Source organism: Brachypodium distachyon, chromosome 1, assembly GCF_000005505.3.
Source record: "Brachypodium distachyon strain Bd21 chromosome 1, Brachypodium_distachyon_v3.0, whole genome shotgun sequence".
Lineage (NCBI taxonomy): Eukaryota > Viridiplantae > Streptophyta > Magnoliopsida > Poales > Poaceae > Brachypodium > Brachypodium distachyon.
Window position 1 is genome coordinate 9,845,794 of NC_016131.3, and position 15,678 is coordinate 9,861,471.

General features: G+C 48.2%; 4 protein-coding genes across 5 annotated transcripts; 3 read left to right on the forward strand and 1 right to left on the reverse strand.

The window, feature by feature from the left end:
* Nucleotides 1–460: 460 nt before the first annotated feature.
* On the reverse strand, nucleotides 461–1,460 carry LOC106865380 (non-specific lipid-transfer protein 2). Of its 2 annotated transcripts, none has more exons than XM_014896556.2 (2): nucleotides 982–1,460; nucleotides 461–831 (listed from the first exon to the last, which is right to left on the reverse strand). In XM_014896556.2, exons 1-2 carry the CDS (start codon nucleotides 1,349–1,351, stop codon nucleotides 611–613), a joined length of 591 nt encoding a protein of 196 aa, XP_014752042.1. In that variant the 5' UTR covers nucleotides 1,352–1,460; the 3' UTR covers nucleotides 461–610. The 2 variants fall into 2 exon arrangements, with proteins under 2 accessions (XP_014752042.1, XP_014752041.1); XM_014896555.2 differs by having other exon boundaries at nucleotides 461–840; nucleotides 982–1,456.
* A 605-nt stretch (nucleotides 1,461–2,065) lies between these two features.
* Nucleotides 2,066–2,542, forward strand: LOC104581986 (mitochondrial import inner membrane translocase subunit TIM17-3-like). The gene has a single exon (XM_010231215.1). The coding sequence runs from the start codon at nucleotides 2,066–2,068 to the stop codon at nucleotides 2,540–2,542; it is 477 nt and encodes a 158-aa protein (XP_010229517.1).
* Nucleotides 2,543–6,126: 3,584 nt separating this feature from the next.
* LOC104581987 (mitochondrial import inner membrane translocase subunit TIM17-3-like) lies at nucleotides 6,127–6,597 on the forward strand. The gene has a single exon (XM_010231216.1). It carries the CDS (start codon nucleotides 6,127–6,129, stop codon nucleotides 6,595–6,597), a length of 471 nt encoding a protein of 156 aa, XP_010229518.1.
* Nucleotides 6,598–11,933: 5,336 nt separating this feature from the next.
* Nucleotides 11,934–14,493, forward strand: LOC100840061 (protein transport protein sec31). The gene is made up of 3 exons (XM_003559562.4): nucleotides 11,934–12,342; nucleotides 13,741–13,812; nucleotides 13,951–14,493. Exons 1-3 carry the CDS (start codon nucleotides 11,994–11,996, stop codon nucleotides 14,214–14,216), a joined length of 687 nt encoding a protein of 228 aa, XP_003559610.1. The 5' UTR covers nucleotides 11,934–11,993; the 3' UTR covers nucleotides 14,217–14,493.
* The last annotated feature ends 1,185 nt before the right edge of the window (nucleotides 14,494–15,678 follow it).

The following is a 15,678-nucleotide window of genomic DNA, read 5'->3' on the forward strand; positions in this document are numbered from 1 at the left end:
GGTGACTTCGTCAATCTCAAGACTTCACGGCTCCGGTCTTTTGTAGGTGCGATTTAAATGCGTGCGGGTGGTGGTGTGTGTACAGGTACCACATAATCAGTGTTCAAAAAAAATACTAAAATCCGAAATGAAAAGGGACCCAGGCTGAGGAAACCGGAGATGGTGACCGTGTGGAATAGTTCCATCGCATACATAATTAGCTTCTGGGGTTGTCAACGTGGAAATAAAATCTTTCTTTAAATCAATTATACACGTGCTGCTCAGGTGTGTTCTAGAGAAAAAAATGTGGAAATAAAAATTCTACCCGAATTTGGACTCAATATGTGGCTGCTCAAGTAGCTACGGTAAGCTTATTTATAGCCACCAGATTGTACCAAATGTCACCAGAGTATCTGCACCAATATTACCATAGGAGTTCATGTGTTGAATTCATAAAGCGCAACATCGTGCAGGAGATGAGTTTTGATGAACGAAGTTTGTACCCTTTGGAATGCTGATGTGGAACAGATCAAATTAACAACGATCTCAGTGACAACAAATGACACATCCATCTACATGTATCACAAACTCACATGTTCACAACAAGCCCCAGGATTACATAATTATGGGATCAGAAAACATAAGCAGCTAGGAACGAGGCGGCCATGGCCAAGACAGCGTCAGCAGAAATCCTCTTGCACTCGGCAGCCGAATCAACCAACCCCGGAACCGACTTCACCCCACCACCGGAAGGCGTCGCACCAGCCGGACCGGTCACCGGCGCAGCAGCATCAGTAGGCGTCCCCGCCGACGGCGCCGTCGAGCCACCAGCTGGAGCAGAGCCCGAGGTCCCTGTGACAGCTGCAAACATCAACAACAGAGCACCAAATGAAAACGGTCACTCCATTTTCAGTCTCGATCTTGGAGTTATCTGAAAGTTGAAACAGTTCTGGATGTTCTTTTGCCATGTATCGTATGCCGCTGAGAGAAAAAAGAACGTACCGGAGCAGGCGTTGGGAGGCAGGTTGCAGGCGCTGGGCAGAACCTGGCCGATCACGGAGCCGAGTTGGGCGGGCACCGCGGCCACGGCGGCGCAGAGGCATGGCGCCTGAGACTGGAACATGGCCTGCATCTGGCTGCAGCACGCGTCGGACGGCGACGAGGAGTTGCCGATGAAGTAGCTCACGCACGGCGACAGGGAGGCCTGCACCGGCGGGCAGCTCGGCACGCTCGGCACGGGCAAGGGCACGGCTGCCGGAGCCGTTGGCGGCTGTTGCTGCGCCGTCACCGTGGAAGCCGCGCATATCGCGGCCATCACGGCGATGGCCAGGCTTAGCATGGACGAGGGGCCGCTCTGCTGGCGACGAGCCATTGATCCGATGATTGGAGAACGTACTGGACTTTTGGGGCTGGGCGTTGCGATCAGGATTGTGCAGTGTACATGGCTCGTTCATGTGTGTGTGTGTATATACGTGCTGGCCTGTGTCGGGTATATATGTTGTTCGAGGAAGGATGAAAAGGTGTCTCGGTAGCAATGGGCAGATAGACTGCTCTATCTAACCATGACTACATGATCCTGCCGCATTACAGATTTCCAAGGGTTAAGATACATATACATGATCCAAAAGTAGTTTGCACTTTGTGTATGATGCATCAGTTTTACTCCTTTTCCAGCAATGTTGGTGCCAAAAGGTCGAACGAACTCGACGATAGTTAGCTGGGACTGTGGATTGCCATTCTCGCAAAATAATTCGGCACCTCCGTCTGCACTTTTCTGAACAAAATCCCCACACGTCACTAAGGCAAGAGCATGCAAGCTTGCCAGTTCCCATCCGAAACTATGATCGCGAACTGGAATCGTACTCATCATTTAGAAAGGCAATTTCACCGATTAATTGATCAAAACGTGTACACCTACAAGTTCACGTTATATGTGAACAATTCGAATTTTGCAAAAAACAAACAAACTAACTACTCGTAGCATCTCCGGCCTTATAAAGAGGAGAATAACCGTCTCTGGCCTACCGAATCTGTCGTGAAAACCTGGACGCCTCTTCACGCCGCCGCCGCCACAACGACTGCGAAGATGCCTCATCCGGATATCAAGCGGTGCCCAGACTGCATTATCGACTCCGCTGGATGCTGCTTCGTTGCGGGAGCCATAGGTGCCTCCGCTTACCACTTCCCCAAGGGCCTCTACAACTCTCCCAACGGCCAGCGCCTCGCCGCCGGCGCCCGGGCTGTCCGGATCAATGCGCCCCGCGTTGGCGGCAGTTTAGCTGCCTTTGGCGTCTGCCTAGAAGCCTTCCGCTGCGCGATGTTGTCGGCGCGCAAGACGGACGACTTCTGGAGCTACGTCCTTCCCTGGTTCGCCGCCGGCATCTGCGTGCCAGTGCCACTGGGCCGTGGACCTCGCGCCGTCGCCATCTCTGCGCTGACCAGTTTGAGCTTTTCCGTCCTCGCCTACGGGTTACGATTCTGCATCGGACGCGTCGACGTCGCTTCATTGTTTCCGCCGCCTTCCGTTGACTCTGGCCCTAGTGGGTCGTCAAGGGAGGATTGAGAAGACGGAGACGACCGCCCGGCGCGCCTAGTTCCTCCATCGATTTCTGAAAAAGGAATGATTTTTTTATTCTGACGTCACTACGGGAAAACCTCGCTTTGCCGGAGCCCTCGGCCTTTGCCGGCGGCATTCTTTATAGTCACCGACAAATAATATAAAAGGCCTCCGGCAAAAAAATTGGCCACGTGGAATTGCCGCTTCGTGAACGCTCTTTGCCGAAGGGCAGGCAGAAAAAAAGCCTCCGGCAAAGAGTTTTGTCCTTTTTGTGTCCATTTTTCTCTTGTTTCAAATTATGATGTAAACCACCACTTTTTGAATTGAAATTTTTACTGTACTTTCATTTGGCATTCACGACGACTAATGTGAATTAAAATCATAACTTTTTTTAGAAATAATTATTTATCATTTTCTATAGCCGTTTAATAGGGAAAAATGAAACAATACTAAAAATTTGTAAAAAATTCCCAATTTTTGGCACGGTACCAAGTTATAGGTATTTAATACTGGGATAAAATTTAATAGTCATCAATACACAAAATTAAAATGCTACATACTTCACAGAATGAACGATCTCGAGATGAACCTCCAAATTTGGATCCCGAACGAAGCTTTGCATTAATTTGACCCATTTTTTAGTATGAACTTTTCCTGTGGTTGCATTTGTCATTAACGATTACTAATCTGAATTAAAATTACCACAGTTTATGTAAAAATAATTACTTATCTTTTTTAGAGTCGTTTAATAGGGAAAATGAAATAATACTAAAACATTGTCAAAAAAGAACAATTTTTGACATGGTGTCATTTTGTGCATATATAAGCATGGGATAAAAATTACAAGTCCATACACAAAATTAAAATTCTACATGCTTCACAACTTGCAACATCTTCGTATTAGTTTCCGAACTTGACGTTCAAATGTTTGGTGAATTGCCTCCAGACTACTGCATTCGCCTCAGCTTCCAGCTGGATGAAAATGTAGGGGCTGATGAATCCCCAAAGTTTTTTTTCCAAAAGAAGGTCCACCTGCAATCTGTTGGCCCAATTTGAATAAATAAAATGGTGATCATTATGCACTAATGTACACAAACTACAACATGGACAAATGAAGGGGGGATAGAAGAAGAACAAAATTACCAGCTCGCACCTAACGAACTCATTCCAGACCCATGTTTTCTCCCCTTCGTTCAGCTTCTTGTACTCCAGTGGGCCTACAACCCTGCAGAACGGCTGCCATCCTTTTTCATCCCACGGGCGACAAAAACAAAAACGAAATCGAAATCGAACAGACAGGTTTAATCAATGGAAAAAGGGGTAATTGTGATTCCCAATCGGAGCTGAAACAAAACCCTAGATTTAGAAAGGAATAAACCCTAAGAATGGATCGGAAGCAACGGTACCTCTCAGATCTCTTCACCGGTGAATCGTTGCACGAGAGGTTCTGCCTTCCTCTTGCTCCATGTCGTTTTCTCCATGGCTTCGGACAGAGGCGATGTGAGGTGAGGTCGAAGGGGGGGGGGGGGGGGGGAGGCACCGTGAGATGGAAAATCTGAGGGCACCTCGGATGCTCAAGTGTATACAATGGATACAACTCAAATTTGAGTGAGTTTGAACAAAAAGATATGATAAATACTTGTGATGCACTCATAAAGCTCCTTAAATCTTCTAGGATGATTATTGCACACGTTTCACACCAAGCATGTGAAAAAAGAGAGCAAATTTTAGTGAATTTGAAATTCAAAACATACCAAAACATTTCAGAACTTAACCTGACATACTTGGTTTCACAATACACATGTGGCCTGTGTATGAAATTTCAGTTGATTTGGACAAAGTATAGTGATAGAATTCCAAAATAAAGTCCAAATCTACAACATCTCCTTTACACTCTGTTTGGATGTATGCATTGCGGCCTGGTATTGGACATTGGTATTGGGCATGTCCCGAATACCACGATTCAGCCTGTTTGGCTGGTCAAAGCATTCAGGCTCGATATCGTGCGTCCGATCTCGTAGTACAGAGTCAAGTCATAGAATAGGTACATCATGTCCTCCACCCGAGCCAAATGGCGCTTAACACATGCACAGGCATATTACATTCACGTCTGCAGAAGCCCACACGATAGCGTCATAGTCCGAAGAGGAAATAGCCCACTGCAGAACCTGACAGTCCGTTTTGACTAGGAGTATAATTTTACCCATTCCCAGGTGTTCTGCATGGAGAATTCCCCAGATGAGAGCTTCAAGCTTCAGTCTGTACTCTGTAGCGCTTCAGATGCATTAGCGATAGCACCTGCAGCAACAAAAATAATGTCGCCTGCTGCATCCCGTTTGATACATCACCAACCACCACGTCCTGACGTCCAGTACTTGCTTCAAAAGCCCCGTCAATATTCAGCTTGATAATATCCTCCGGAGGCCTTTGCCAAGCCTGAAGACGGTGCACACCGGTGATCTTTTCCTTCTGAAAATTAAGCTGTCTTCCATTCGGTGGCAAAATGTAGCACTGGAAAACTGAATTCTTCGACTGAAGACATCGGCAGCGCAGAGGCAGTGCGCCTGCGAGTGGAACATGTTCTGCATCTGGCTGCAGCACGCGTCGGACGGCGACGAGGATCGCCAATGAAGTAGCTCACGCACGGCGACAGGGAGGCTGCACCGGCGGGCAGCCCGGCACGCTCGGCATGGGCACGGGCACGGCTGCTGCTGCTACTGCGCCGTCACTGTAGACACCGCTCAGCGGCGCATATCGCGGCAGAGGGCCAGGCTTAGCACGGACGAGAGGCCGCTCTGGCGCCGAGCCATTGACGACTTTTTGGCTGCTCGTTTCGATCGTTGATTGTGCAGTGTAAATGGCTCGTTTATGTGTGTGTGTGTGTGTGTGTGTGTGTGTGTGTGTGTGTGTGTGTGTGTGTGTGCTGGCCTGCAACGGGTATACATGTTGTTCGAGGAAGAATGAAAAGGTGTCTCGGTAGCAACGGGTATACATGGTTAGATAGACTGCTCTATCTAACCATGACTACATGATATCCAGCATTACAAATTTCCAAGGGTTAAGATACATATAACATGGTCCAAAAGTAGTTTGCAGTTTGTATGATGCATCATTTATACCCCTTTTCCACCAATGTTGGTGCCAAAAGGTCGAATGAACTCGACGATAGTTAGCTGGGACTGGGGATTGCCATTCTCGCAAAATAACTCGGCTCCTCCGTTTGCAGTTTTCTGAACAAAATTCCCACACGTCACTAAAGGCAAGAGCATGCAAGCTTGCCAGTTGCCATCCGAAACTATGATCGCGAACTGGAATCGTACTCATGATTTAGAAAAGCAATTTCACCGATTAATTGATCTAAACGTGTACACCTACAAGTTCACGTTATATGTGAAGAGTTCGAATTTTGCAAAAAAAAAAAAACTAACTAACTAACTACTCGTCTCTGGTCTGCCGAATCTGTCGTGAAACGAGCCTTATAAAGAGGAGAATAATCGTCTCTGGTCTGCCGAATCTGTCGTGAAAACCTGGACGCCTCTTCATAGGGTTTTCACGCTGCCGCCGCCGCCGCCGCCACAACGATTGCGAAGATGCCTCATCCAGATATCAAGCTGTGCCCAGACTGCATTATCGACTCCGCTGGATGCTGCTTCGTTACGGGAGCCATAGGTGCCTCCGCTTACCACTTCCCCAAGGGCCTCTACAACTCTCCCAACGGCCAGCGCCTCGCCGCCGGCGCCCGGGCTGTCCGCATCAATGCGCCCCGCGTTGGCGGCAGTTTAGCTGCCTTTGGCGGCTGCCTACAAGCCTTCCGCTGCGCGATGTTGTCGGCGCGCAAGAAGGACGACTTCTGGAGCTACGTCCTTCCCGGGCTCGCCGCCGGCATCTGCCTGCCACAGGGCAGTGGACCTCGCGCCGTCGCCATCTCCGCGCTGACCGGCCTGAGCTGTGGCGTCCTCTCCTACGGGATACACTTCGGCATCGGACGCATCAACGTCGCTCCATTCTATCCGCCGCCGCCCCTTGACTCTGGCCCTAGTGGGTCGTCCAGGGACGACTGAGAAGACGGAGATGACCGCCCGGCGCGCCTAGTTCCTCCTTCGATTCCTGAAAAAAGAGTGAATTTTTTATTCTGATGTTTTGATTTCTGAAAAGTGTGATTTTTATTTGTGTCTGCTCGTCGTGTACTGGCATGGGATTGAGAAGGTTCTTTCTATGATATACGGAGTACTAGTATCTACGTTTAGTTCTGGACTGATCTGTATGAAATTGTTCCGATTCGTTCATGTGTTATGTTCCCGATCTACCTTCCATTGATTTGAGGCCAATTGTTCAGATACAAGGTTCTGAGATGGGGAATTCAGTTACAGAGGAGATACAGGTGAGTTGTTCTTCAGGTAAACAGATTCTCGACGGCTCTCTCGCCAGATCCTTGCAGGACTAAGTAGTCTCTCAGCGTCACCCACTGGGCTGGATCATAACGTCCAGTGGGCCTTCCGCGTCGTGGCCCAAGTACGATAGGAGTCAAAGGCCCTGTCGTGACATTCCTCCCTTCTTCAAAGGCCCAAGTACGATAGGAGCTGCCGGAAAACGGCGACGCAGAGCTTCAGTGTCTTCCCAGGTAGCCAACTCCGGCGACAATCCTGACCAGCGAACCTGCACTTGAGGAACAGTAGTGGTACCACGTTTGTCCTGACGACGCGCCAAAATCTGTTCAGGAACTTGAAGAGGAGCAGAAGCCAATTCTTCAGGAAGAGTAACTGCCGCTGGATCTGTTGGAGGAGAAGCTTGCCGCAACAGGGAGACGTGGAAGACCGGGTGAATTTTGCTACCAACCGACAAATTCAGCCGGTATGAAACAACACCCACCTTGGACACCACCTGAAACGGACCATAATATCGAAATGCAAGTTTTTGGTTAGTTCTCAGTTCTCACCCCAACTGAAGTCTGCACATATGGTTGGATCTTCAGATAAACCCAATCGTCCACTGCAAATGTACGCTCAGAGCGTTTCTTGTCTGCTTGGTCCTTCATGCGTTGCCGAGCACGCGCGAGATGTTGGCGCAACAACTGAGTCATGACCGCACGCTCGCGAAGCCAAATGTCAAGCTCTGGAACCTTGACTACCATGGAATCAGTTATGCCGAAATGCCAGGGAGAATGGCCATACATTACCTCAAAAGGCGACCGCCCCAGAGCTGAGTGATCAGCGCTGTTGTACCAAAATTCTGCCAACGACAGCCACTGAGACCACTTCGCAGGGCAAGCATGAACATAGCAGCGCAGGTATGCCTCCAAGCACTGATTCACCCGTTTCGTCTGACCATCCGTTTGCGGGTGGTACGCCGTGCTCATCCTCAGCTCTGACCCTGCCAAGTGAAACAACTCCTTCCAAAAATGGCTTGTGAAAATTCGATCACGGTCAGATATCAAGGCTTGCGGCAGACCATGGAGCTTGTAGATGTTATCAATGTAAGCTTGAGCCACCTGCATAGCAGTGAACGGATGGGACAGAGGAACAAAGTGAGCATACCGAGTCAATTTATCCACCACCACCAGAACAGAGTTGAACCGACGGGAACGGGGAAGTCCTTCGACGAAATCAAGAGATGCCACTTGCCAGGCTTGTTTCGGTACTGGTAAAGGTTGAAGGAGCCCTGGGTAGCGCACATGTTCAGGCTTGGCTTGCTTGCAGATACTGCAATTGGCAACGAATTGCCTCACTGCTCGCTTCAATCCCGGCCAAGAGAAGGTGCGTTTGACACGGTTGTATGTGACATGAAAACCCGAGTGTCCCCCCATCGCACTGTCGTGAGCTAGGATAGACAGTTGCAGAGCTGTGTTCGAGCCGAGCCACACTCGTCCCTTATGGCGAATCAGTCTGCCTTGAAGAGAAAAATTCTTGACCGCGGGCGAGGGAGCAGCCAATAGGTGAAGTAAACGTTGCGCCTGGGGATCGTTCTTGTATCCATGCTCCACTTTGTTAAGTCGCCAACTTCTTGCTAACCACGCCATAGTTGCTGCCCAATCATCATGCCCCTGCCTTGGCTGCGGAAGCTTGAAGCGCCCCGAGGGTCGACATTGCTGCTCGATTGCCATGTCCTGGCATTGCAGTTGCGAAGATTAGGAGCAGAGCAGAGGCCATGAGCCCGCGATTGGATAGGCGGCGGCGCACCAGTTCAAGAGGTTAATGCTGACTTTGGCATTGTGGTGGATTATGATAATCCAGCTTTTCTAACCGGGTTTTGGCTATTTTAGTATTTGATTAACCAACTTTTTTCTGCTTTCGTATGTATTTTTCAACAACAAATTATAAAATGGCACTATCTAAGGCACAGTCGACTGAGAACAAGTCTATTTTCTCAGTCGAGCAGCCGAACGCTAGCTGATCGAGTTCTTGACTTTGCTTTTGCTGATAGGTAGTCCAGTCTTTGTTTTATTTGTGTTTTCTTGTTGAATTCATTAATGACAGCATGTTTCGGATTAGCAAATTTTAAAATATTGCAAGGGAAATTTTATGCGTCATTTAAAAATTGCAAGTGAAATTTTATCTCTTATTCTAAAAATTGCAGGCGAAACTTTATGCGCGATAAAAATTGCAGGCAAAGTTCTGTGCGTGATTCTAAAAATTGCACATGAAATTTTGTCCGTGATTCTAGTTGCACGTGAAATTTTGTGCGCGATTAGAAAAATTGCACGCGAAATTTGTGTGCGATTCTAAAAATAACACGTCAAATTTATGTGCGATTCTAAAAATCACACGTGAAATTAGATTATGTTTTGCACTGTTGATTAATGAAAATGGCTCGAATCATTTTCTTGCTGATAGAAATTGGACATTTATTTATTCTGAATGAAGTTGAACCAACGAGATACTTTATTTAGAATATTTCATTTGTTCTATGTTGATCATCATTTAAGGCATCAATTAATGATTAAATTCTAATGTTTGAAATGGTCCCTAATTTGAGAATTCTGGCTCTCACATAAATTTTGACCAAATTTGTTTTAATTTATGATTCATTCCCAAAATGTTGATGCTAAAAATGTTGTTTGATTATCTAAACAAAATGGATCTAACAAGAAATTTGTGTAGAGAATTTCAATGGGATGTTTAGTGTTAATGGCAATTATAATGTTTATATGATCTTGATGTTACGTTTTATGCTAAAATTAGTGACGAGAGTTTATAATAATGTCAATAATTTTTTCATTTTACTATTGGTATGGTTATAATTATGGCATTTCTTAATATGATCATCTCTAATGAGTTGGTGTCGACAGACAGAAGTATTAATTGTCGTGTGCACCACACTATGTGGCCTAGTAATGTTGAGCCAGCATGCTAAAGTATTATGCTGATGCATTTTATGTATTTTGACATGCACCCCTTAAAAGGGGGTAATGATGGCTCATATTGAGGAATTGACATGCACCCCTTAAAGGAGGTAATGATGGCTCATATTGATTTGAGGAAACTCCTTCCATAAGGACATCTCCAACAAGACACAGTCAGCGGTACTATAAAGCACGGCACCTGGATCAGTTCTCGTCGAGGGTGCAGACGACGATTGCAGTGAATATGATGACTATCGCGGCGACGAGGAGGGGGGGCAGTGGGGACGGCTGAGGTGCATCCTCTGCCAAATTAAAGCACGCGCGCGTGCCACGCGAGTCAGATCAAGGACACGCAAAACAGATAACATATTAACAGGAAGCAACGCATAGATTTTTAGAATCGAGTAAAAGAATAGCAGCAGCATTTTTTTTAGCGAAATAGTAGCAGCAATTAGATCAAGCGAAATGTAAAGGTTGTTCACATACCAACAAGGGCGGCGGTGTGGGGCGGGACATTGACCTCCGGGGCCTCCTCCAGGGCCTGCGGCGCCTGCTGGGCCTCGACAAATGCAGTCAGGCTGCAAGATATGAGGGTAAAAAAACAGATGTACAGTCCGGTCAAGAAAAACAACAAACATGCAGACTACTTAGATCTGCCAAGACTAAATTACCTAACGATTCCAAGTCCAGTGATGGTTGCATCGCGATGAATTTCAGCCATGCTGCGTGCCCGCCTGGTTACCGGACGCGCGGGAAGGGGAGCAAGCCCAATCAGAGCGGGTGCAGCCGGGCGGCGTGTGTTATTGCGATAATACTCGACGGTATGCTTCCACCGCAGGTACAGTCTCAGGAAGGCATCCGATTGACCCACCAGATCATCTATCACCAAGGTAGCCATTCTGCCACCCATCTAAACACAAACTGAGAGTAAGAAAGCAGTTTGACCGCGATTGTTTATCACAAAAGGCAACACAAAAAAACTGCTAGCTTCGTGTCAGAAAATCAACATGCATGGTGCGCGACAGTACAACAGAAACATGGGGAGACATAGCAGAAACGTCCAAACCAAAAATCCAAAAAAAGAAGGAGATGCACTGCGTAAGAAAACAGCACGGGAAGCGCTCTTCACCGTGTGAGACTGCACAAGTCCAAGAGACGACAATAGCAGAAAAGAACTGCAGAAAGGAGAGCTGCTTTCGGGGGTCAAAGTACTAGCACGGCTTCGATCAATCGGTCGATTAAATCCCTCGTGCCACCGAGATCCTCACAGTGCTCGAGGGGACACTCTAAGTCGGCTTTGTCACATCCAACCCAAACAACACGCTCTTGTCTAAGGTGCTCAACAAAGGTGATGTGTTCGCACGCAGGCACAGTGGAACAACAAACTAGCGTCGATCGACCACGTCCCTCCCCCAGAAAAGTGCTCCCAACATGATCGCATCGAAGTAATCGTAGAGATAGATCTTACAGAATAAAAAATAAACCCAAACCAAAGGAGGAGTTCTGCACTACTAGATCCGAACCAAAGCCAGGAAATAGCAAACTAAACACAAAAGATATCGATGAAATCATACATCGTCCAAACGTTTCGGATTACACCTTCTGGTCGCAACTCTCGTGCTCACCGCGCAGACAGATCTTCTGTACGTACCTTGGCTCCAGCCCGAGGAGAGCGAGCACTCCAGGAAACGGCGGTCTCGAGCGAGCAGTCTAGGAAATGGCGGTCGCGATGGAAAAGCCTTCAAGAGATATCGGGTGATGCCCCCTATTTCTAGAGCTCTGGCCTTTACAGTTCACCACTTCACCCTGCGCCATCCCGATTCCCAGTACCTATGACGAGCGACGACCCTCACGTGCCTGGCCAGCATCACGGGAGAGAATCTTGCTCAGCATCTCAACCGCCCAAACAGACAGCTGTCCGGTCCCACCCAAATGGACGCACAGGATCGATCGGGCCGCCGGTGGCCTGTCCTTGGCTAACCCTTCACGCCTCTTCGTCCCCTCCGCCTATATAATCCCACCCCGCTCCGCTTCTTCCCCCACCGCGCTCTCTTCCTCTGGACTCACACCAACTCGCCTAGCCCTAGCGGTAGGAAGCGAAAGCGAGAGATCCCACCCATGGAGAGATCCCACCACCTCCTCCTCGTGCTCGGCCTCCTCGCCGCGCTGCTCCCGGCGGCCGCGGCTACCTTCGGGACGACGCAGCCGGAGCCTGGGGCCCCATGCGAGCCCACCCTCCTCGCCACCCAGGTCTCGCTCTTCTGCGCGCCGGACATGCCGACCGCGCAGTGCTGCGAGCCTGTGGTGGCCTCCGTCGACCTCGGGGGTGGCGTCCCCTGCCTCTGCCGTGTCGCCGCCGAGCCGCAGCTCGTCATGGCCGGCCTCAACGCCACCCACCTCCTCACGCTCTACACCTCCTGCGGTGGACTCCGCCCCGGAGGCGCCCACCTCGCCGCCGCCTGTGAAGGTACGCGACGCCTGCGTCTCTCTCTCTCTCTGCGTCTCTCTCTGCGTCTCTCCCATGACGAGCAACTCGCGATACGCCTTACTGCCTTATTTTTTTTGAAGATATGTGTCTGCTTGGTCCACTGTATTTGGGTTCTTCTTTCGAGAAGTTCATCCGTAGGCATCTATAATCCGACGAGTTCGGATGAGATCAAACAGTGACACGCGCGACACCAACGTTTTCAACGATCTCTTGCTGTTTGGTTTGATATTTCCTGCTTCCCATGATCTATTTTCAACCTTTTTTGTATGGCTTTCGCTCCAATCTCGTGCAGAACCATATTTCATCTTGGGTTTATGCTGTTCTGTAAGATCTAGCGCCATGCAGAGGTCATTTCTGCTGTTCCAGACCCCCTACGTGACATTTGCTGTTTTTCCTCTTTGTTGCCATGGCCACGGGTTGGTTTTTACGAAAGATACTTTGATATGTCAAGATCTGCGAGCACTTTGAAACCCCAACGCATTTTCTATGTGTTTTGTGCTGTTTGATCGACCGATTGATCGAGGCCGTGCTAGTACTTTGACACCCGAAAGCATCTCTCCTTTCTGCAGTATCTTTTCTGTTCTTGTCGTCTCTTGGGCTTGTGCAGTTTACCATGGTGAAGAGCGCTTCATACACGATCTGCCGCGAGGCCAGAGCAAAAGCTTCCCGTGCTTTTTCTTGCACAGTGCATCTCCTTCTTTTTTGCCTTTTTCGTTTGGACGTTTCTGCTTCGTCTCCCCATGTTTCTGTTGTACTGTCGCGCACCATGCATGTTGATTTTCTGATACGAAGCTAGTACTGCTCTGCAGTTTTTGTGTAGCCTTCCTCTTTCGTGATAAAGAACGTGGTCAAACTGCTCTCTGACTCTGTTCGTCTAAATCTTTTTCTCGCAGGAAAATTTTCGTTGCAGATCTCCTTTACCCTCGTCCTCCGCATCTGTTTGCTTTACCTGCTGTAGTTGCGTTCTTCGTTTGAATCAAATTCTTGTTTCCTTCTTTTATCCCATCGCTCGTTTAGTTACCTTTTCTTTTTATTGAACTTTAGTTCATTGGTGTAGTAGGCAGTAGTATGCTTTGCGTTGTTTGCGGAGTAGCAATTGAATTGCTCTCCGGTCTCTGCAGAGCGGCCCGCTGAACAGATAGCTGGCTGCAGCAGCTTTACCAGAATCGGTCGGTTACGAACTTACGATTATACCCTTCGTCTTGCTTTCATTTACTGGTAGCCTGCTAGTCTTTTCTTGTTGCGCACGTAATCGTACCCAGTACTGTACGCTTAGATAAAATAGACGGGTCTGGCCTTAAATTATTTCGTTGCGTTTTCGAATTTTGAATTCCGGAAGTTAACTTTATTTTGTGCTCTGTTTGGACGCATGTGCAGGTCCAGCTCCTCCCGCCGCCGTCGTCAGTGCCCCTCCCCCCTCCGCCGCACCTCGCCGCAAGCAGCCAGCACGTACGAACAACCTTTTACACTTCGCTTGATCTAATTGCTGCTGCTATACTCTCTTACTCGATTCTAAATCTATGTTTTGCTCATTATTAATATGTTGATCTGACTCGTGTGGCACGCGCGCGTGCTTTGATTTCGCAGACGAGGCACCTCCGCCTCCGCCGTCGACTGAGAAGCCGTCCCCGCCGCCTCAGCAGGACAACGTCACCGCCCACGGCAAGGCAATCCCCACCCATGCGGCCACATCCCCGCTCGCGCCGGCTGCTTCCATGATCCACATGTCCCCACCGCCCGCATGCAATCCATGCTCCGGCTCCGCCGCTTCCTCAGCCGAGGGGCCCCTCCTCATCGCCGCGCTCCTCCTCGTCATCACCGCCATCATCGTCGGCACCCTCGACGATAAGTGATCCAGGAGCCGTCCGCCCCCTCCGACTCACCAACGTCCGACTATGATCCAGTTGCAGTAGTGGTCTTGTTCTGTTTCATGTTTCTCGCCATTTGGTTCCGAGATTTCTATATCGTGCCTAGTCGTAGCTGTAGCAGTCAGTATGTTCATGTGTCCACAAGATGTGGTCGAGTATAACATTGGGTTTCATGATTCCTCTAGCAGATGAAACACTATGTGATGTGATCTGAATGGATGCAGTTTTGCTACCTTTTCTGCTGCTATGATATGCTTATCCATATGTTTATCTTTCATTCCCTTAATTTGTGCGGTTTAGCGTTGTGTTGCCATGAATGCCTCTTGCTCTGCTTTGCGGGTTGCATTTTGTCTTCGTTCTGCTGTATATTTGATTCTGAATTTGCATGCTGTGAGTACTAAGTACTGACTACAATCTCTGGATGGTTTTGAAATTTGAATGATGTTATAAAGGAGAGCTAGCTGGGGAATTGCCTCACCTCTAAACTCCAAAACACAGAGCAGAAGTTGGCCTCAAGATCCAACTTGGTCACTTTGCATGTCGGAGCATTGTAGCAATTCTGCAATAAACGGAGTAGTTCTGTTAGCATGTTGTTTTTACACTGTCAGTACAAGTAGAGGTCGATGATTAATTATATTCCGGTTGTTTGCTGCTGGCTTCCCAGTTCCCTCCAGGTAGGAAGGAACCGTATCCGGGTAGTAGCCAGTAGTAGCCAGGAAGCTACTAGCAGAACAGTCTTCTGGTGCTCTTTTTTTGGAGTAACGTCTTCTCGCGATCTTTTTCGAGTAATTCAAATCCGGGTATACCGAGCCTTGTATCAGTGAGAGCCGATAGTCTTAATTATCTCCAGCACAGGCACAGGAACAACCACGTTTGTTTTTCAGAATGCACAGCAACATTTTTTTTAAGAGCATGGCACAGCTACTTTTTTTTTTTTTAAGGAAACATGGCACAGCTACATTTTTTTTTAGAGGAACATGGCACAGCTACATTGTCAGGCTGAGCCTGCATCACCTGAAGTATATCGACTTATGTGGGTAATGGACCATGTAATTTTCTAATGTGGGCTTGGGCCAGCCCATGGATACGACGTTTGTACGCTCAAAGGTTTTGTCTTTTTTTTTTGTCCCTCGGCTAGTATCAAAGTGGGTTTCAACCTTGAGTTGATCGGAGGCGCTGCGTTTGATCAGGAACGTCCCCTAAACATGGGTTAGGATGACTACGGTGGCAGTGACCCAAGTGCTTTTTCTATCCTGTTAAAAAAAATGCCTTTTGTATCACTAGATTTTTTTAAAAATCAGAAATAATTTTCAGACGTAAATGTATTCTGTTTTTCTACCCCCAGAAATAAACCGAACTAAATTTGGTCAGTTCAGAATTTTCTTTGGCTAATCTAAAGCACCGAATTGTACAAGGCCCATAGGCATAGCCGCATAGGAATCCCACC